Here is a 22282-nt window from a genome sequence, read left to right on the forward strand (position 1 = left end):
CTGTTGTTTGCTCCATGATGGTGGGCTGGCTTTCAAAGCATGGCAAGGGAGTTAATCCTGGATTTAGGAACCTGAAGTTTAGTCACAAAACAGGCTAATAAAGCCTTGAGTGCAGGTGATTGCTGTCTGCAGTGATCTTCTAGTGATCTTTCCTCCCTGAATAATTGAGGAAGCAGATGCTTCGCTCTTTCATCACACTACTAATATTTATATTTAGGCTTAATTGACTAACGTTGTTGCCTGAAGAAGGGTACTGCAAGGAACAGGTGCTGAGGGAGAAAACCTGGGCTCTCCCCTGTAGCCAGCATCAGAAAAGAGGTGAAGAAGTTAGTGGATTTATGGACTTTAATGCCAATTGCCTAAGACAAGATGAGCCTTTGCAGGTGGTGAAAAGCTTCCCTTGCAACTATAGCCAGGTGGGAGCATCATGCTCAGCTGACATGCATTAAAGCCTCTTTTCTCCTGCAGATCAATGACTGTCCAGGCTGTGTTCTGACTCCAGGAACCAAGGAGTTTCTTCCCAAGGAAAAGGAAAATGTTGTATGCTCAGATCCTTGTCCTGGCAGTGGCTGTGGTGCAGTACAGAGCCGTGGCCATTCATGAAGGTATGTGACAAGTGGACTGTCATGAATGCAGCAGCTGAGGGTGATGCCGAGACACATCAGGAAGAAAAAGACCTTTTGCAAGCAGGTTTTTGTTAATGTCATGGATATACACAGAGATGCTGTCACGGTGGAGTTGTAGTGATGGTGCCGTTACCTTCTGCACAGGGTCCTTCTAGGTTGGGATTATCTCGCTACCAGAGCATCTCAGCTGGCCCCAAAAGGCAGGCAGAACCTGACTTACTGCATTAGGGTTTGTGGGGAAATTTGGGCTCTTCTCAGTGTCCTGCCTCTGATACTGTTCTGCCTCAGCTGCTCTAGAGGAAGGTGGGGAGAAAGAGAAAATTTGTCCCCTCCTGAGTCCTCTTCTATCTCCAAGGCCTGGTCCAAACCATCACACAGAGTAAATGAGGGAAAAGACTTCAAGGAAGTCTTGAAGCCTCTTGCTGCTGCTTAGAGAGTCAAGGTGGTGCAAGGTCTTGCCTCCTCCTGGCTCCCTGTTGCCTGTGCAAGCCCACAAAGGCCTTTTGGGGAGGAGAGGCAGAAGACAAAAGGACCCTAGAGAGGAGCCTCATGGAGTTATGGCATGTCTCTACCCTCAGGGTCCTGCAGGAGGGGAAGGCTTTTTGTGAGCATCCTACAGAGCTAATGCAGAGCTCCCAGGATGTCATGGGGTTGGGCATGAGCCAGTGGGTCCTCGCTCTGAAGTGCTCTGCAGCAAGAAGCCCCCAGGCTTTGAAGGTGTAAATTCAGCAAACTCAACAAGGAGTTAATGGAAGCTTTGGCTTCAACTACAAAATTAACTTGATTAAGTTCCTGTCTGTCAATTAAGCCAATATATTCAACTATAATGCTATTTAATTCAAAGCTAGGAAAAGTGCAGTAAATCAACGTTTACAGATGTCTCTGGCAAACCTGTGATTGATGAAACGTAATTTTGGAGGTGCATGGAAAATTTCAAATAAAATCGTATCCCCCTGTGATTAATATAGCTGTCTGTGTTGGTATTTTCTCCAGAAGGTACCAATCCAAATATGCTTAACATCACATGTTTCCAATGACAGCTTCAGGTACCTGATCCAAGCAGCAAACACACCTGGGTTCTATTGCCAAGCTGGGCCCCACTGGAAGGGTGCTGAGCTTCTGGCTCAGCATCTCACAAAGCAGGCTTCAGTTGCCCCTTCATAGAGAAAGGGCACCATCCTGCCCTTAATCCTGTGGAGCTCTTGCTTGTTGTCTTTCTCCTTGTTGTTCCCTGGATGCAAATGAGGGCAGGGGCATTGTGCAGGGTCAGCAACACTCCCAGGGACCAGGCACGGATGGAGGATGCTGTCTGGGCATTTGGGACATGGAGAGGTAGATAGCAAAGATCCCTGTGATACCAATGGCATTTTAAGCATGTTTTCCAGATCAGGGCCAAAAATGCAGGTCTCCCAGGAAAAGCCATCTGCACTGCCTTGAGTAGCTCCAAGAGGTGGGTGATTTTGGGAGGGCTGATGGATGGTCTTCTCCATCTTGCTGAACCTTTGTTGGGGTTTTCTTGTGGTAACACAGGTTGTGGTTACCCTGTGAAGCTGTTGAATGATTTCTACCGGTTTTGAGGTTGGAGCCAAGGACTGGCATTGCCTTCCTTCCAAGTCCTTCTGGGGGAACAGGGACATTAAGGCCCAAGCTAGGGAAAAGGGGTAGATTCAAAATAGAAGCAGCAGCTGGGAAAAGAGCTTATGTTCATCTGCTATGAGCAGCTGAGCTGTGTCCAAGACACCCCTGACATCTTAGCTGAAAAGCATTTGTGGAGGATTGAGAATTGAAGGGAGATCTCAACAAAGAGCTCTAGGAAGGAAAACTGAAATAATTGTCTCCCGTTTTTGTCAAGGGAAAGTGCTTTCTTTTCCCAGCTGGGTACGGGTTAAACCAAAAAGCCAGTCATTATTTTTCTGCAGTAAACAGAACTGTTAGGTTGTGAAGAGCTTGGTATCAGAAGGCACAAAGAAAGGTGAAGAAACCAAAAGCCTTAGGTAACAAAGAGCCTTGGGCTGCCATCCATCCACAGCCAGCACGATCCTCTGTCCTGCTGCGTGGCCAAAGGGGATTAATCAGGGATGCAGCAATGAAGGAAAGCACAAAACCTGCATCTTTCCAAGCCCTTTAGACAGTCTGCTTATGGAAATAGGGAAGTCAGGGAAATTGAAGAGGTCAAGCTAAAACAGGTGCAGAAGCATGAGATGCCCGCCTAGCGCATCTCCCCAGCAAACTGGAACAAATGCTGCAGCCTGGTTGGATGCGAGCCGGGGGCTGCAAACCTGCGGTTGAAAGTCAAGGCAGTGGCTGGGTAAAGTCCAAAGCAGCAGTGACACAAAATGAAAAAATGTGAAGAGGTTGAATCCAGTGCTGGTGATCAAAAGACAAAAAAAGCCCTCCTCTAGCAGTTGGCACAGTCTGCTTTTTAGCAGCCTTACAGTAGTAAGTCAGCATCTGTCTGTAAGGGAGAGAAACATGAAAGAAAATACACATTTTGAACATGCTTTGTAGAGCCTTCATAAATTTTAATGTCTCTAAAAGTCATCAGATTTCTGTCCCTGAAATATATTTATTGGCTGTCTAAAGAAAATTAAATTCAATTGAGACTGAACACTGTAAAGGTAAATATGCCTTGATGTTCATTAAACAAATTTTCCTGTGCACCTATCCCTTCCCTGCCAGCTGGCGTCAGATAGCTCTGGCTTGTACAGAAAAAACACTCAAATTCTTCATTCTTTGCACAAGATACTGTTCACGCTCAGGGCTGCTGGCAGCTTGGCAAGAGAGGAGTGTTGCAGAGCTGAATGCACGGCGCGTCCCGAGCCCTCTCTGTGCAGGTCTGGAAGACTTGGTTGTTTTAGGGCTGGCAAATCATGGGTGGCCAGGTGGCCCTGTGTCTGCATGGGTGTCTCACGCTGGCTCTGGAGACCCTGATACAAGAAGCCCAGGATGGTTAGTGGGGTGGCAGAGCTGCCACATTCCCAAATCTCAGTTGTGCAAGGCTTTGGGTGTCGGTGTCGGCCTCTGGGTGTGTGAAACCCTCAGGTATCCCCTTGCTTCCAGCATGTCCTACAGACCTGAATGGTTTGGTGGATCTGGCTCTCAGTGTTTGTGCTTCAAATGAGGAACTTCCCCTGGGTGAGAACAACAATTGGGAAATTAGGAGGAAATTAAAGAGAACAAAGTGGCCTGTTGCTCTGGGAAGCCCGTGATCACATATTTCACTGGGCTTAAACATGGTCTCTCTTCCTTAGTGCAGTATTTTGGGGTTCACATGACTCAGAGGGGTTTATCTCCTTGCTGGCTCGTTGCATGGTGTGGGGTGAGCCTTCCTGCCCCTCTTCTCCTTCAGCATGCAGGACAGCAGAGGTGGCCGACATTTTGTTCCTCGTGGGGCAGTCACAGGGCACAGGGAGGGAGAGCTCCCGGCTGGTCAAGGACTTCATCAGCAGCATGGCCTGTTCCTTTGAGAACGTGGTGATGGGCAAAGAAGGCATCCGGTTGGCGGTGGCACTCTACGGGGAGAAAACAAGGTGGGTCAGTCCATCCTCCACCACCAGCGCCCAGGATTCTATAGCCCTTCAGCTCTAGCTGGGCAACCATGTCCCCATGGTTAAAGACCTCTTGCTGCTCTGCTGAACCATTGCAAGAGCAGAGCAAGAGTTCAACCCCCAGCAATGTCACCAGAGTCTAGAGGTGCTTGGTGACGGGGAACTCTTTGGGAGTAGGGAGGATGGTATTTAAAGCTGCTACAAGGAATTCTCCGCTACCCAATTTTAGATACTGTTTTACGGTAACAGGGCTCTGGAGCTCATACCCTGGCGTCCCTTGACCACTGCGAAAAGGACTCTTGCATTCATGCAAGCCTAGTGTGACCAGCTAAGTGACGATGTTATTGCTGGTTATTACCATTATCAATGCATCCTTGCTGTAACAACAGTGTTTTCTTGCTGTTTATTCACCCATATTCCCCCATTTCTCATTCCCAGGATGAGTATTGAGCTCACAGATTATGTGAACATCAAAGAAATGCTGGTTGCAATTCAGAATCTTTCCTTCAAAGGAGGCAGCTTAAAAACAGGGTCAGCCCTGGCATTTGCAGCTCACACCATGTCTCGCCCGGACATGCTGCGAGAGGATGCAGCAAAGGTAAGTGACCTTCTGTGATGACTTCACTGGTGTCATCTTCGGTAGGGATCAGACCTGTAACTTCTTTAACTGAAGACAGAGATGAGAGGTTTTGGTTTTATTTATCCTGTCTGATTTTTGGCTTGCATTTGAGTTACCTCATTTAGGAGCTCATTCAGCTTCAGGTCACTTTATCAGTGACAGAGACAGGCACCTCCAGATTTTCAAAGAACTGACTCACTTCTTAAAAATGCTCATATTACCACATGAATTGCAGAGGGACTCAGTGCTCTAGTCTTAAATGCTTCCAGATGAGTACCCAAATTTGGGGCACTTACTGCATAAGCTAAATGAGCAGGGTCGAGGCATGATTAAGACAAGGAAGCAAGTTGTGGTGTTGATGCAGGTAGCTGTTGCTAATAGCCTGCGCACACCCACTCTGGTTACAGACAGTGGCACTAAGTTAGCATCTTACTCAAAAAGCAGACATGTTGTAGTGTCTTTACCTTTCAGACATCAGTTCTGGGTCAATGCTTTCTTCAGATCATTTAAAAAGAATTATTTTGTTCATAATTTCTAAGGGGCTCTGAGGATGCTAAAGAGAAGGTGCTACATTTTGGTTTGCTCTGCAGGCTGCGTGAAACAGTTCACTCTGCTCTAATGGTAGATGGTCTTGACATTAAAAACGGGGAAGCCACATGGGGAATGGATAAACCCTATGAATCAAGCCTGAAACCATCACAGCCAGCTTTCACCTCCCATGGGCCTCCCACATTTGCAGTTTGGTTCTGCACCTTCTCCTTTGCTCTGAGATCCTGCATGCCAAATGTGGTGTATATGATCCGTGTGATCAGTGTGGCTGATCAGTGCGGTCAACGAGACCTGTTTTGAGTTACAGAGCAGGAGGGAGAACATGATGCTACAGGTGGGATGTGTTACCCACCTCAATTACTTAAAGGTGTTGCAGCAGGGTGTGTCTCCGTTATAGCATCCCATGTGCCAGCCATACCTCCTGCTATGTGATCTGACATGGGACTGCCCAAAAAGCTCGAAAGGTCTGGGATTGCTGAGGTGGCTGTCATTCAAACCCAGGCTGTGGCTAAGAGAGTTTCTTACCGCCTGATAGCACCATCTAGGTGCCAGTGGCCAAATGTATTGTCTGGGGTTCGGCTAAGTCCTCCTTTAAGAGCTGCTCTTGGGTACTTGCAGGGGTGAATCCTCTCTCTGTGATGGCATTAATCTCCTTCTGGAGCTAGAGTTCTGTCCCAAACAGAGGTGAGACACAGCCAAGCAGGAGGAGACATGCAGAAAAGATGCTGTCATGAGCAGCAGCATTTATGCTCTGTTCCTTCTCAGCTCATGCTCATGAAAACTGATTTCATGTGAGTTACCCCAGAGCTGTCGGTTATTGAAAGATTTATTTTCAGGTGCCCATCCCTTTAGAGAGAGTGACTTCATCCGAGGTCTGGCTTGTCAGTGTGAATATCCTGTGACTGTCTCTGTGACCTCCTCATGTTGTGCTCTTTCATTCCCTGGCTCTTATGCCAACTCTTGTAGGTAGTTGTTTTGATCACAGATGGGAAATCCAGTGACTCAGTTGAAGATGAAGCCCAGATCCTGCAGGATAAGGGCGTGACGGTGTTTGCTGTAGGTATGTATGGACACATTAATTTACATGGAGCATTGCCACCAAACACTGACTGCACACTGACATGCAGTCGATGCACTAGGGAAGATTCCTGATGCTTGACACCCCCCTCCTGTAAAAGCTGCACCCATCCCTAGGCTCAGCCACTAGCAACTACTGCAAGTACAGGAAGATCACATCTGTGCTGTGCTTGAGTGTTTTTTGTTGTTGTCAATAGCTGATTTATTCAGTGGAAATCTGTGGGTTTGCATCTGTCAAAACACTTGCGAATTCAGGAGTTCCATAAAAGGCAAAATGTTTTGATGTGACATTGTAAAAAATGAAATGTTTTTACTTTTGAAGGTTTCTCTTAATGGGGTTCAGACACTGACTTCAGCTACGTTAAAAATATCCATCAGAATAACTCCATGGGCAAGGAAATGTTTCAGCACACCCCCACCCCAAGAGCTAAATACAGCCATTTGTTAGAAGTCAAATCCTTCACTTCAACAAATATTTCAGAGGAGAAGAAGGGGATGGTGGTGGTGGTGGTTCATTATAGAGAGAAACCAGGTCAATTTGGACCAATGTGACATGAAAATTAGGGGAGGGTTGGTTTCTTGGGGTTTTCCCCCCCCCCCCTTTTTTTAATTCAACCACAGGAAAACTCTGCCATTTTCACGCAGCCTCCCAAAGTCCCATTGTCTGCTCATCAGAAGGGCAGAAATGTCTCTGTATCCCATTGGAAGGGTGAGGCCACATCCTGTCCTGCTCCTTTTCACTCTCCACCCCAAGAAAGCTTTCCACCTCTTGGCCCATTAGCAGCCAAATACTGTGAGGCATTCTCTAACATGCCTCTAGAGAAAACCTTGACCTCTTTTCCCTGATGGAAGAGGTTTCATCTGCTTCATCACCGCCCATCCAGCTTGCGACTCCATTCCCTGTTTCATCCTTTGCCATGGGCCGCATGACTCCAAAGGTGGTATAAAACTCAAAAGGCCAGCACATTGCTCCCACTTGCTCTTGGCAGCCCTTGCCAATGCCTGGTCTGCGACATGGATGGCTTTTTATGTCCTCCTTTCCTCTTGTTTTCTTTGTCTAGGAATTAAGGATGCTGACAAGAATGAGTTGAACAAAATAGCTTCAGAACCTACTGCAGAACATGTGCTTTACATTGAAGATTTCCACCTGCTCCACAACATAACACCCAAGCTCTCTCGAAGGCTGTGTTTCACTGCCTCAGAGCCACCACAGCCCATCAAGCAGACCGTGCAAGGTGCATCAGGGCTTTCCCTATATCCTGCTTTCCACTTGCCCAAACCCGCCCCTTCCCAGTCCAAGGACATGCCAGCTACACCATGGAGATGGACCTCCCAAATCCCCTCTGTTCATCACAAGGGACCTTTAAGGGTTGGATGACCACAGAGGAGCAACCACCCCATGGAGCATCTATTGCTTTGGGACAGTGCTCCTGTGTATTTTGCTTGTGCCTGCATCTCCATGGTTTGCCTAGTGATATCAGATCCTGAAAGTCTTGCTGCCAGTTCAAACAAAAGGAGCAGCAATGGGCTGGGGCAGCCTTTCTGCCCCTTGGGGGCTTTCATCATGGGCCTCTCATGGTGAACTCTGGCAGCACGGCTCAGGATCTCAGGAAGAACTTCACTGCTTGCAGAAAATGCAGAGAGCAGCCAAAGAGATCTCCAGAGATCTAGACCTGTCCCCAAAGAGATACTGATGTTGCAGTGAATCCATAGGTGATTGCAATGAATTCCTGCCTCCTCTTGGCACACAAGCTCATGAGAAGATTAGTTAAAAGCTTGGGGCAGAGCTTGGGAGAACTTCATCTGAGTTCTTAAAGCATCTTTTTTTGCTTTGTCTGTGGTTCTGTAGCACTTTGGGGCTTCCTGTGGTGTTTCATGGAAAGTTCAAGCTCTCTGGCAGACTCTTCCCTGGTGACAGTAAGGAGAAAGACAGGAAGGAGCTGGTGCCCTGTGTATTGAGCAGGTGTTCACAGGGGAAATGTAGCCAGAACCGTTTTTGTTTTCCTTCCTTGTGCTGTCAAGCAATTTGTCTAAAGAAAACCTGCTTGTGTGGCTCTGGCCTGGAAACAGATCGCAGCTGCCCCTGTGCTCTCAACCTAAGTGAGTGCCATCTATACCCAAGGCTTTCTCTGCATTGAATATGTTGACTCCATCAATAAACAGCTTGCACATGTACACCAGCAGTGCCACCATGGTCCAAACCAAAGGCCTTTCCTTTCTCTTTTTGCAGCTGAGAAGATCATTGGCCCCCAGGATTTGCATGTCAGTGAGCACAGCCACAGTTCACTGCGACTCACGTGGATGCCAGCTACAGGGAGGGTGATGGGGTACCGTGTTCATCTGCATCCCTTGCTGCCTTTGGGACAGGCAGTTTCAGAGGACCAGCGGCAGGTAGGGTTGCATGCCCATTTTGCAGAGCACCAGTTGCGGTTCCTGGTCTTAGGGATTAGTCCTCTGCTCAGGCTGATGTTGGCACAGCCTGGTTAGGAGATGGCACCATGTCCCTCAGCCATCCCAGTCACTGCCCAGTGCATTGGCATAAACTGAAGCTTGAAGTGAAGGCCTGTAGGTAGACCATCAGATTTGCAGGTGTGTTGATTGCTCATGCTAATTTTGTCATTGCTGCTGTCGTGAGATGGAGTTTCTGGGAGTGATACGGGGGAAGGTAGGGTGGAAAAAGGATATGGCATGAACTGGCACAAACACCATTGGGATTGATAGGAACAGGTCAATGGGAAACACTCCTTTCTCTCCTTACCTCTGTGATACCACCTCCCAAATAAGCCCATCCAGCTTCTGTAGCAGCATCCCCTGTTCCTCTTGCTGCCAAAATTGTTCACCTTGGTAAGATCTAAGTGTGTTTTGGGTTTGTGTTTGCCATGTCCTTGTGTGAGTTATGCTGCCACGTGTGCCAGCTTGCTTTGGTTCAGCTTGGTCCGTGCACAAATCTGAGAGCAAGGTTGAAGGATAGAATGCCTAAAATCTTTGATTTCTAATAATAGAACAAAGCTATGGAAGCATAAATTATTAAGGTTAAGATTATTAATTGTATTAATTATTAAGATTGTGTTTAACAAGAATGATCGGCCTTGGTTGCTTCAGAATCTCATAAGAACATAGTGAAAACACAGAAGTTATGTCTCCACCTGTCTTGCCCTTGGGTTACATTGAAATCTTACTCTATGAGCTTAAAAGAAATCTTCTTTGTCAGAGGTGGTAGCTTTTCCTGTTTTCTTCAAGAGGGTTGGGGACCACCTTATGCATCATCTTACACATCTATCTTCATCTAGTGTTTTGTGGGCTATCCCACGAAACCCACCCTTCATGCTGTCCTGTGTCAGTGCTCATATGTCCACTGTGAATCTGGATATCATTAGAGGATTGCAACGTTCTGAGTTAGTGCATTTTAAGAGGCTCCTGCTCATGGAAGTCAGCTTGTATAAGGTGTGAAGCCTCGTGCTCCTAACCTGTTCCCAACATGGGGGTCTTCTACTGTTATAGGAGTGTAATTATGTCCTTTGTCCCCTGTGTGACAGATTGTGGTAGACAGTGACAAAAGCAGCGTGCTGGTGGCTGATCTGAAACCCAACACCAAGTATGTCTTCACAGTGAGGGCCATCTATGCAGATGCCCTTGGGGAGTCAGCAGTTGTCAAGGGCAAGACAAGTGAGTGTCTTTTCTGCAGTTATCCCTGTGTCTTCTTTGTCTGTGTGGACCCAGGAAAAAAACCACCCCAAAACAGTATGTACAAGAAGTGAGGGATGGATGGGCAGGGATGGGTAGAAGGAACATCTGTGCAAATGTCCATGGTGTGGGGTGCAGGACTGTGAGTGGGTGCAGAGCAACCCATGTGGTTAACCCACTTCAAAGCAGAGGGTGCAGCCTGCTGAGTAGCTCACATCATCTTGTTTAATAACCAGCAGGATTTAACGAATCCAGGCTGGGATTCAATTAATGTAAAAGCCATGTACCTGGAATGAGAAAGCTTTTGGAGACCATGGTTTGAGAAACACAGACACGAGTTTTATGAAGAGAAGTATATTCTGAAGGTTATATTCTATAACTTTTTTTTTCAGAAGTCGATGGTCCAAAGGTTTGGGCGAGCACCATGCATGCCATTAAGGCTTCATTTCACTCAAGGTGAATGCCAAGGTGGTATGATCATGGCCTTTAGGAAATGTCCCAAGCAGTGATCTCTGGTCTCATGAAATGATCTAGGTTGCAATCTGCCGTGCCAAATTCCTTTGCTGTCACATGGCTGGCTGTAATGACAAGGTTCTTGGAAACAAAGGAGCAAATTCACTCCTGGCCAAACCCTGGAGTGCAAGACATTGTCAGATGTGATGAAAGGAGCAGGTTTTGTCTCAGAAGTCTCTGCACCACTTAAGGGATTTTTAGAGTTTAAAGGGTGCACTAATTCCACTTCCCTCCCTGTTTTGGATGAAGTACCAAGTCTGCTTTGCCTGAGGCGTTTTGAAAAGAATTATTCCTTTCTTCCTTGTCTTTTGCGTCTTCCCCGACTCTCTGCAATGTCTTAAGTTGTTTGTCTTCTTGAGGGAAAATCTCCAACAGGATGAATAAATAAAGTGCCTCAATGAGGTTGACTCATATGTACTTGCCAGGAATAAGATGGAATGTCTTTATGGGTGGAAATAAATTCATTTGATCCCTTCTCTTATTATCCCCAACATGAAGCCAGAGGCAGAAGCTATAAATCTGTCTGCCATGGCTGGCTGGATCAAAATGGGCTCCCCTTTGTAAGAGTTGTATCCATAGGCACAAGTAGCGTTTGATTCATGTGCCTTGCTCAGTCTGCATGAAACCACCGCAGTTTTCTCTGCTCATGAGGAAGTGCCTTGTGGGTAGGTATTTCAGTTCCCAACACCGTTTAAAAAAGGAAGCCCACAGTCATTCTGCCTTGGTGGTTTTCAGCTCACTTTTCAAGTGGACAGGGTTTGGTAGAGGGGTAACTGTTGTTTTTAAGGAAACAGCTAGCAGAATAGGAAGAATTGGTGCTGCTCACCTTTGTGTGTCTCTGTCCTTAAAGACCAAAGATTTTCCAAGCTCTTTGCCATGGCACTTTATTACAGCACTGTCACATCAATTTCTGCAATATTTTTGTATTCTAAAGCACCTGTGCCTCCAGTCACTAATTTCCGTGTGATAGAAGAAGGACTTTTTAGCTTGAAAGTGTCTTGGACACCTCCACTGGGCAAACTGGAGGGCTACAAGATCTACATCCCCAGAGGTGAGTTCAGATTTTATTAATTTTTCTTGGCGCTTGTTTTAAAAGAACCAGTGACCAAAGGACAGGAAAGATGCTATTTTGTCAAAGGAGCAATGCACCACAGAGCTCCTGGCATTATTCTGGAAGGAGTCCAAGTTAGCCTTTTCCAGACAGTGTGGTTCCTGCAGGAGAGAGGAGAAGAGTCCTTTGAAGGACTTTGTTTTGAAGAACAAGATGGGGATGCTGCTGTGGGTGCTTTGTAACCATTTGCATTGTCACATCCAGAACTACTGTGGATGTTTTTCAACTGCCTGCTTTGGTGTGGATGTGGGGTGAGTTCAAATGTTTGGTATGGCTCACACTCACCTCTGTGTGATCTGGAGGGCTGGGACAGCATGGATATATCAAGCCTTAGTTACAGACATAACTTTCAGCCACGCCACATGGGTTGGGGAACTTCAACCATGCCCTTCAGCCAGCTCCTGTGCATGCTATTCACCATGTGGTGAAGACATGGGATGTAGACAGGCAGTGGGAAGGCTTTACCATCACTCTTCTCCTTGGTTTTGCAGCCAACAGACCAGGAATGACCTACAAGCAGGTTCTGCGGGGTGATGTCTCTTCCCATGTACTGGACAACTTGCAGGAGGATAGAGAATACAACATCAGCATCTATGCCGTGTACCCCCAGGGGCCAAGCCAGCCTGTAGCTGCCGTAGGGAGAACATGTAAGAGGTCTGATTCTGTGGCTGGTTCCTTCTTGCCCTGGGCACCGTGTTCAAACCCGTTACTCTTGATAAGCACCTCACAGTTGGTGGATACTGCAACTACATGTGCGTCAAAGGGAAAGTGTTCAACAGGTCCTTTCTAACTCCAGCCTTGACCCCTTCTTTTCCCCCATGACATGCATGGACATGGACACCCTCAAAACACCATCAGGCTGCTTGGGAGGAAGGGTGGGAGATCTGGCAGAGCCTCATTTTCCCTGCCATTTTGCACCCGCACTGCATAAAGCAAATGAGGTTGATGCATTAGAGGCTTTGTTCCTGGAAAGCAATGGTTACAGATCTGGTTGTTTTCACCACTGCTTTTATGAGATGCCTTCAGCCTGTCAGGCAGGGCAGGAGCCCTTGGAAATCCCTCTCCTTCTGACAGATGAGCTGGAGGAACAGTGATGCAGGGAGGGCAGCCAGCAAAGTCCTCCACTGGCAAGTGCGTGCTCTGAAAGATTTGTTCCCTGTCCTCATTCCAGTGAAGCTCCTGCCTGTGAAAAGCATCTTGCTGCAGAACGAAACGACTGACACACTCCAGGCAAGGTGGAGCCCTGTCCGGGGAGCAACGGGGTACAGGCTTACTTGGACGTCAGCAGGTAGATACGTTGGGGTGGGGTATGTGCATCAGTGAGCTGGGAGATGAAGAGACAGGAGCTGTGAGGTCCCCAAGGCATTGGATGCAATGACAACTTCTTTGTTCAGCCATGCAACGAGAAACGAGAGGGAGCCAGGTTTTTTGTGGACTGTGAATGGTGGAGTCTTGTGTACATGGAGATAAATCAGCAGCTTGCAACAGAGAGTTATGCCATGGGTGCTGATGGTAAACTGCCATGGATGCAAAAATACCTGCTCTGGCTCTGCATAAAGCAGGCTAACAGGTACCCATCCTTTTAACATGGGATTAGTTCCAGGTTTACTGGACCTGTGTAGCCTTGGAAAGGGTTAATAGGTAGAGAGAAGCTGGTAAAATACTCCATGCGGAGCTAGATATCACACAGCCCCTGAGCATCTGGGCTTACCCCTGTTTTGGGAGGACAGGTACTACCACATTACAGACTGGAAGTGCCTGTGCTTGTTGCTTTTCTCTGCAGCAGTAAGATCTGGCTTCATCTCCTAGCATCCAATAATGCATCCTCATTCTGAGACAAATTTTGGTGTTTGAAGACAGATCAGCATTTGCAGTTGGAGCTTCTCCCTTGCCCTGAACACAAACATATTTTTGTGCGAAGTGGGGAGCAGAAGTTAGACATTCAGGTTTGATGGCATATTTTGGCCTTGGGAGATGGATATTTCTGTGGTTCAAAGATGAGATGAGAAGTCAGGACACCTGGGCTCCACCACAGGCTTTGAATAAATAGCACACTCTCCTCTGGCTCAGCAATCCTGGTTATGAAATGAGCAGACATCTCCCACCAGGGGAGGGGGGCTTAATTGGAAAACAGCTCCAAAGGTCATCAGAAGGGAACACTCTTTACAGGGAAGATACAAAACTGCTTTTATTGTTTTATAGTGAATGTCTCTCTGGAAAAAGTCATGGTGTACCCCAAAACTGAGCTGTTTACCCAGTCCTTGCTCAATACCCCAGCTAGAAATGGAGCACACATGTGCTCAGCTTGCCGTGTCTTTGGAGTGGGGACATCCCTTCTTGAGGGGACAGCGTGAGACATCCTCAGCTGAAGCAGCAAGTGCACATCACCTCCACTCTGGATTTGCTCTTTCTGAGCAGCTCTTTCACGTGGTACCAGTTCACCCCATATCCACTGATGGCAAAATCCCAAGGGGCAGCCCACCCTCTCTGCCCAGCATTGTGTGGTCCTCCCCCCATGCTCCATCCCATCCTGGGGCCGTGTGTTATGGGTGCAGTGGTGCTGGGATGCAGACACCTTCTGCCCGTCCCAGTGCAGCGGCCCCGAGCACTGGAGGGGGGTGGATTTCTCTTGACTTCTAAGACAGAGAATGGCTGATGTGAAGAGAAGGTCCATGCATGGCGTGGGGTGGGAGAAGGGTGATGGGGCTCAGGGTGCTGGTGGAGCAGAAGATGAGGACATGGCACCCTCCAGTGACCAAACTGCGAATGTCAGCTTTCCCCCCCAAACCCCAACGTACCGCTGACTGTGCCTCCCTGCCTCTCTGAAACAGCGCGTGATCCCCAGGGATTAGATTTTAACTCTTCTCCTGCCGTGCCGGGGGGGTTAGCTGAGTAGTTTCTAGTCCCCAACAAGAACACAGAAATGAGAAAATGTCTTTTGTGGCATCAGTTGGCTCAGCATCCTGCGGAGTAGGCAAGATGACACAGCACCCAGTCACCCAGGGCTGGGCAGAGTGTGGACCCTCTTAATGGGACTGCTTGCAGACCCATATGTGGCCAATTGTGTGTCGCTACCTGATTTATTTTCTTTGGTCTGCAAACCCCTGAGTTGCCGTGGGCTATTGATGATCACTGAGGTCTGCCCGAGTGGCTGCGGGTTATTTCTACCTGTATATAATTAGGTCCCCAGCCAAGATTTGTGCTTGTTGCACTAAGCCCTGTTTCTACCATCTTCAGCTTGAGGATCTCACTGGCACATGTGCAAGCCCGGAGGATGAAATGCCATTCAATCTTAGGCACTGTGTAGTTCTCAAGTGGTTGTCTGCATGACTGCCCACCTCCCTCCCAGGCAAGGAGACCCAAGCAAGGGTGGTCCTCCTTGGTCTGACCCAGGGGAGCCCAGACATCATTTCTTTTTGCAGAGGGCAGCATCCAGGATGTGAACCTCAGCAACACCTACAGCTACTACATGATCCAGGGGCTGCAGCCTGGCACAGAGTACACTGTCACCATCAATCCCATCTTTGGGGATGTTGAAGGACCAGTGGTGAGCAGTAAAGCAATGACAGGTGAGTGCTGTGCAGCAGAGGTGGGAGGCAGCCCAAGAAGACATGGATGGGGGTCAGGCTGTGCTGGCAGCACAGAGCTGGTGTCATTTGTAGTCACCACTCTGCCTGTCATCTGGTGCAGAAAACAATTTGGGTCATTACAGCTTTTGGGGGGCCACTTAGGAGCTGATGGGACCTTGATGCAACCAAGCAACTCTGCTCTCTTGCAGTGGCATCGAGCACTGTTCAGATGCTGAAAGTGAGTGATATATCCATCAACAGTGCTCTGGTCTCGTGGGACTCAGTTGCTGGGGCCACTGGGTACAGAGTAGCTTGGGGTCCTACACCAGGTAAGATCCCACTCTCCTCCAGCCTGCATCACCTTCACCTCCTGTAGCACAGAATCATGGAATGGTTTGGGTTGGAAGGGTCCTTAAAGATCACCTAGTTCCAACCTCCCTGCCATTGGCATATCTCCCAGCATGGGAGATCAGGCACTGGGAGCCTAAGAGATGGTGGGTGTAAGGACAGGTCCAGCTCATTCACTGCTCTGACCACCCTCTCCCACAACTTCAGGACATGAATTGAAACCATAAATTATTCCTGAACTGATCCAGAATGCCAGCAAGCAGGGTCCCTGCAGCAGCTATGTTCAGCCTGACCCTAGCCCAACACATGGAGCAAGAGTCCCACGCCACCTTGTCTGGTCCTTGGGGAATAGTGGGACAGAGGCTTTGCAAAACTCCCTGCAGATACTGGGGAGGGACAGAGACTGTGCCAACATTGCTGTGGGCCCTGTATGTGAGAGCTGGCTTGATTCCTTTGGTTCCTCTCAGCTGGTTTGGATCCTTTAGTAATTTGAATTCCCAAATAAATAACAACAAGAAAACTCTCTCTTGCCCCAGTGTACATATGAGTGTTCTACAACAGAGGTTCGGTTGGTTTGGAGATGGACTGCCAGGGAAAACATGATGTCTATCCCAGTATGTAACAGAGCTGCTTTCCAGACTCTTCAGTCTTTATTCTCTTCTATTTTATTTTCTCTCTTCCAAAGAGTTCTTTGGCAAAGACCGTCCTCGCCAGCTGGCCCTCAACAAGTCGATCACAGCCTACCAGCTCCGCAACCTGGCCCATGACACTGAGTACGTGATTTCCCTGTATGTGCTTTTTGGCTCGGTGGAGGGACCAGGGATCACAACCTCAGCCAGGACATGTGAGTATGGTCAGGGTATACAAGTAGCTACCACAGCATACAGCCCTTGCACATCTGGTTCAATTTAGTGTATCCCTACAAAGGCATTACACTGTACCTCCTGCACCCCACTCCCATCATCTGCCCCTCATGTCAGGGGCACTGTGGTGGTGGTCCTCTGCCCAGCCAACCTGCTGCACCTGGTGGGTGAGACCGTGAATCCCAAATGCTTTAGATTTTCTGCCTGGGAGTCTTCAGACGCAAACTGGAGTATGTGTGCTCTGCAGTGGATCTGTTCATGCGCTGTGGGCTTGGGTAGAGCTTCAGATATGAACGGCCCAATCTGTGCTTCCTGAGCTTCCAGGCCTCCCAAAATCCAGACCAACGGCCAAAGTCTTCAACATTGTGGTCAAAGAGTCTAGCTGGAAAAGAGATGAGACCTGGGTAAATTCTGCCATATGAAGCCATAGGGAGTTAAAGGAAGAGGAACATCCTAATGTGGTCATTTCTGCCTGGTGACAAGGGCTGTCCCCTTCCTCAAAGAAGGGGGCACTCCAAAGGGCTATACTGGAAGAACAGGTTGCCTGGCAAGATGCAGAAGATGCAAATTCTTCATGTAAAATAGGGAAAGATGGTGGTCTACTTGATGGCCAAAGTTGTCCCTCCATAGAAATCTTCTTGGTTGCTGCATCTTGGCAGGAGGTGGGGGGCAGCAGTGCTGAGCATGATGATCAGAAAGCAGAGGCAAGATTTACACAGTACCAGAACTCTGCTTGGAGAGGTTTAAAATGGCAGCAGGTGACTAGCAACCCTGGAATACAGTATGGAGACAGTGGGTTGACCTTTGTGAAGAAGAGCACAGGCAAACAGGGATGGTCAGCACTTGTGGGATCTCTGGGTGGATGTTTCACCCTGCAGTGACAGGCGGTGGCAGTGGCAGGTGGGGCGCTGGGATCTGCATCCCTTGACTCCCTGCATCCCTGTACTGCCTGTCCTGGGCTTGCAGAGGTGCACCCACATGGATCTAGAGCAGAACATGCTCCTTGGTGCTAAGGGAGGTAGGATGTTCATGCACAGCCCAGACCTCAAGCAGTACAAACTGGTGTCTCTCCAGGTGAGGAGGATGAGACACTGAGGATAAGCAAAGGTACCACTTTTAACCTTTTTATATAATTTTGGCCTGCTTATACTGCCAATGAGGAGCCCTGCTGGACAGCACTAAGGACACTATCTAATACTATTCTCACCCTGCAGCTCCTCTTGGCTACGTTTCCAATTTCAAGGTGATGTCCTACACGAGCACAAGCCTGTCTATGGCGTGGAGTGCCACAGCAGCTGCCACCAAATTCAAAGTCACCTGGAGCCCTGTGGGAGCAGGCAAAGGTGAGCAGAGAAAGGGTGCACATGCTCATTTCTGGCACAGACCCATGGCTGTGGCCAAGGGAAGCATCTTTCTAAACTCCTGATCTACTGCCTCAGGTAGGAGAGATCTCAGTATTGAGAAACATGGTCCTCAGCCTGCACCTGTTGGCAATGGCTCCTTCTCTCTTTGTGTTCATGCTCTTCTATTTATGAATGTAATCCTCAAAGTTCTGAAACAATAGTAAGCAAGGAATGGCTGTTTCCTTCGGAGGGGATGCCACCAGCCTCACTGGTGAACTACAGGCTCTGAAGTATCCCTTTTTTTGACAGAAGAACAGGTTGCCAAGACTCAGTACCTGGGCAGTAGAGTGTTGGCTTACCGGATTGACCACTTGCTGCCTGACACCCTTTATAAAGTCAGCGTTCGGGCTGTCTTCAGCAAGGCTGAGGGGCCGGAGGTGACTCTCACTCACCGCACAGGTATGTCCTGGTGGAACCACCCTCTTTGCGTTGGGTTGCAAAGACTGGATTCATGGTCTTGTGCACTGCACATTAACGGTGGAGTGGCATGAGCAGCCCTCATAGCTGGTAGCAATAATCCACAGCTGTTCCCATGGGTAGGAGTGGACAGGTCTCCCTGGCATGTCAAATAGGCTTGCCATAGGTGGGCAGCCCTGGATGTATTAACGTGGTCTCCAGTCTTATTTATCCACAGCCATCTCAGAAAGGCAGGAGCCTCTCTGCAGGCACCACTCAGGGTCAACTCACCAGCATGCATTCTTGAGGTTTACCATTCCCTGATTTGTGGCTCTGCCTCTTCAAACTTGGGGTCCTGAGTCCTTTCAGTGTCTTTTTCACATGAGTTTGTCTGAATCACAGTTCCCCATGGTGTTTGAAGATGCATCTGGATGATCTGTCCTCTCGTGGCCCCCTCCTCATGTCCCTGTGTCATGTCACCAGAGTTTAGTGCAGGCAGTGAGAGATGTGGATGAACTCCCTCAACTGCAGTGCTCCTGTCCATGGATTCATTAGGAAATAAAGCTTGGCGACCCTGGATAATGGCTGGAAAGTAGACATTACATCAATACTCACATCTTCAGCTCTATAGCTTAGAGCCACAAACCTGATGATGTTTAACTTCAGCTGTTACTTCAGACATCTTACCCTGGTTCATTTTTGCAGCATCTTTTGCAGACTCCAGTCCCATCCAAACCATCCAAGATTTGAAGATTATTGAAACTGGTGTAAATAGTTTGAAGCTGTCTTGGAGGAGGCTTCCTGGAGTAACTCACTATAAGATATCCTGGGTGCCATTTGATGGTAAGCAACCTGGTCTCCTAGGTGCAGTATGAGGACAGAGCACAAGGAACCCCAAAAATGGAAGCTTAGCTCAGCTTATTCCTTTTCCCACAGATGGTCAGGGTAGTTGGGGACTGCAACGTCTATGGCAGCAGGTTGAAGCCCTGTGAACCAGGTTTTAGTCTCTAACAAAGATGCCGTTTGGATGTAGGCATAGTTCAGATTTAGGAAGTCAAAGAAGTGGCTTCCTTCCAGCAGCGCATGTGATGCTTTTGTGACCAGATCTCTCACCTGCCCATGCCTCAATTTCCCCAGATGAAAAATAAGTTCATAACCCTCCTCCCTAGCCAGGTCCCACAGGATCTGTACGAGGAAGCTGCTGTAACAATGATTGTTAATAGCAATTACCTTGCCCTTTCTGTGTATGCTGTGGGGTTTTGGAATGTCTCCTCTTAGGTGGCTTGGAAACTTCCCAGCTGGTTGCAGCAGAAACAGACTCCTTCATGATCTCCAAACTGAAGGAGAGCACCACCTACACCATCTGCATGTCTGCAATGATCAGGGGACGGAAAGGAAGCCCCACACTCCTCACAGCCAAAACCTGTGAGTACAAGACCACTGGATGGGGACAAGCGCATCTCCACATTAGTGCTGGGGGCTGTGTCTTCCTAGGGGCTATGATGGGAGATGAGGATGGAAGAAGAGCAATACTGGCCAACAGACACCTTACTTCTCAGGTGCCACCAGCCAGCATGCCAGAAAACATGTATTGGTCTTCTCTTCCTATTACCGAGAACCACTGAGAGTTTGCCTGTCTTCCCCTGCCAATAATCACCATTGGATGCTGGTTTTGTGACAAATTATCTTGGAATTACCTCTTTAGTTACAGCATCTTGACCATTTCCAGTAGATAAAGGCAAACAACTCTCATGATGCTGGGGCACCATGTGACTTGATGCTGTAGAATTGGCAGATTTGGAGACCAAACACTGGAGAAGGTCAGGCGTGTGGAGCCAACACTGTGGTTTCAAGAAGCACTAGCACCTGACACAAGTGAGAAGGCAAAAACTTTATTGCCTATCCCAGCAGCTCAGATTTCAGTCAGTTTAGAGAAACACACAGCAGTTCAGGCTCAAGATCTGCCAAAAGTTATTTGCTAAAAACCCACCAGTTCCCACCAGCTGAGGATCAAATCTGATTTAGCTTTCTGGAAAACCCCTAAAGTGCTGTAGGGACTCCTTCCTCTCACCAGAAACATGATGCTAATTTAGGAGGCAGAAGGTCTCCAAAGCTGTTTGCAGGCTTAAGACGTGTTTCCTGGTACACACATCTTTGCACCCTGGGGTAGGTATCATCTGAGAGATTCAACAGGACCTGGAGCCATGAAGAAATGTAGTGGAGATGTGCTTCATGCTCATCATTTCTATCTGGACTTATTGTCTTTGATTTCAGTGGGGCCAGGATTTGTGCTTCCCAAAGGATGCATCAGCTTCCTTTCAGCTTGATCAAGCTTTTGGTGGTAGCTTCTACCCACCTTAGGCTTTGTTTCTTTGTTTTCCAACAGTGGATTTACCCAAAGTGACTGAGTTCACAGTGCAGGAGGCTGCGGAGACCAGTGTTTTGCTGACTTGGATGGCTGTTCCTGGAGCATCCACATACCTACTAACGTGGCGCTTGTCCTCAGGTAATGCTTTTTGGTGATGGGAGGAAGAATGGCTTGTAATTTGGTCCAGTCCCCTCCTGTGTGAGATGCTTCTTCACCGAAGGGGATCTGAGGATGGAGCATGCATGTATCTGGCTTGCCCTGTGGTCTGTTTGATTAAGTACCTGGTTTTAGAGCCAGCTGATGCTGCAGAAGATGCAAGTGGCAGGTATTAAAGGGGAAATTTCCACCACCAGCCTTAAGTGGCTGCTATTTCCTTCAAGTGTCATGACTTGTGTCTCCAGGTGCTGCCCACTTCGACCTGGGGTAAATGATGCTGTCACTGTTGGCACCAACACTGTTCATTCTTTTGAACCCATCTGGACCCTGTTTAGCAAAAGAACAAAAAGTTGACCCTGGGGGCTTCCACAGATCATGTCCTGTCATCTCAGCTTTTCATTTGGGTGAAAAAGGAGGGGGGGGGCGGGAAATGGAAGCTGGCCCACTGAGGAGACTCTCAGGATGACACATTCAACCATTGCAAAAAAAAAAGAGACATGAAAATTGCTTAGGAAAAAGCCTGCTGGTTGCTATTATCAGTCTCTCTTCCTCTAGAGTCACTACCTGTCCATTAGGGATAGTTGCAGTGAACCAAAAAAGGTTGGCTTTTGTCATCCATACAACCCTAATTCTTACCTGTTTAAAAGCTTTGCTATATGGTAAAGAGCTTTTAAAACTTTCTTAATCATTGCTCACAATTTCTAGCATCTATTTCTTCTTCCAGTTAATTTGGCCTTACAGGGTTTGCTGTCTTAAAGCACCAGCTATATTATTTTTTCCTGGAGTGGGCTTAAGCTTTGTTTAATATAGCAAGTTTCCTGTCGTTGTTTCAGCCACTACATTTTTGCAAGGGATCTGTTCATCTTCACAAGTCAATAAAGAAAACGAATCTGACACTATTCCCCTGTGGTCCCTGCAATGTTTTTTGAGTTACCAGGTCATCAGCTTTCATTTTTTTTAATTCCAAGAACATTTTGCTATTGGCAGCTTAAGACTTAAAGCATATGTCACTGGGGATGAAGTCTCCTGTGGTGGCATCATTTTTTTGCTCTGCATATTAAGGATAAGCGATTAGGGAACTGAACATTCAGCTCTCTAGGGTGATTCAAGTGATCTAATGCAACTGTTCCCCTCCTGTACCATATTGTTAAAATACCAATCCGTAAGTATTAAAAAATCATTGGTTTCAGAGTTGTCAGCAGCTCAGAAATGGATAATACCATGTCTGACAGTCCCCCTGTGCCCTCACTTAATTGATCCTTCTGAAATAGGTTTACAACTATTGATTTAACATTCCAATTAGGTGAATCTTGCTACCACACTTCAATAGTACCAACAAGATCAAATTTATGCTCACAAGTGAGTAATTCCAATTTAAATTGTTTAATTATCCAGGCTGTCAGAATTAGTGTATAAAGGCAATTAAGAATTTTGTTGGGGTTTTTTGTTTTT

The 22282-nt window shown here is 47.7% G+C and overlaps 1 protein-coding gene across 1 annotated transcript in view; it reads left to right on the forward strand.

Moving 5' to 3' along the window:
- Nucleotides 1-22282, forward strand: part of LOC102056661 (collagen alpha-1(VII) chain-like) — a 116245-nt gene that overhangs the window by 13442 nt on the left and 80521 nt on the right. Inside the window, exons 2-19 of the mRNA XM_055711971.1 lie at nt 469-605; nt 3976-4156; nt 4613-4772; nt 6309-6402; nt 7481-7654; nt 8650-8810; nt 9956-10085; nt 11551-11667; nt 12219-12374; nt 12899-13015; nt 15150-15296; nt 15506-15625; nt 16330-16488; nt 17722-17850; nt 18160-18309; nt 19012-19149; nt 19585-19731; nt 20693-20812. Of these exons, the coding sequence (XP_055567946.1) occupies nt 536-605; nt 3976-4156; nt 4613-4772; nt 6309-6402; nt 7481-7654; nt 8650-8810; nt 9956-10085; nt 11551-11667; nt 12219-12374; nt 12899-13015; nt 15150-15296; nt 15506-15625; nt 16330-16488; nt 17722-17850; nt 18160-18309; nt 19012-19149; nt 19585-19731; nt 20693-20812 (2470 nt within the window). The 5' untranslated portion in view covers nt 469-535. The remainder of the gene's footprint in view (nt 1-468; nt 606-3975; nt 4157-4612; nt 4773-6308; nt 6403-7480; nt 7655-8649; nt 8811-9955; nt 10086-11550; nt 11668-12218; nt 12375-12898; nt 13016-15149; nt 15297-15505; nt 15626-16329; nt 16489-17721; nt 17851-18159; nt 18310-19011; nt 19150-19584; nt 19732-20692; nt 20813-22282) is intronic.

Source organism: Falco cherrug, chromosome 5 (genome assembly GCF_023634085.1).
Source record: "Falco cherrug isolate bFalChe1 chromosome 5, bFalChe1.pri, whole genome shotgun sequence".
In the NCBI taxonomy this organism is placed as follows: domain Eukaryota; kingdom Metazoa; phylum Chordata; class Aves; order Falconiformes; family Falconidae; genus Falco; species Falco cherrug.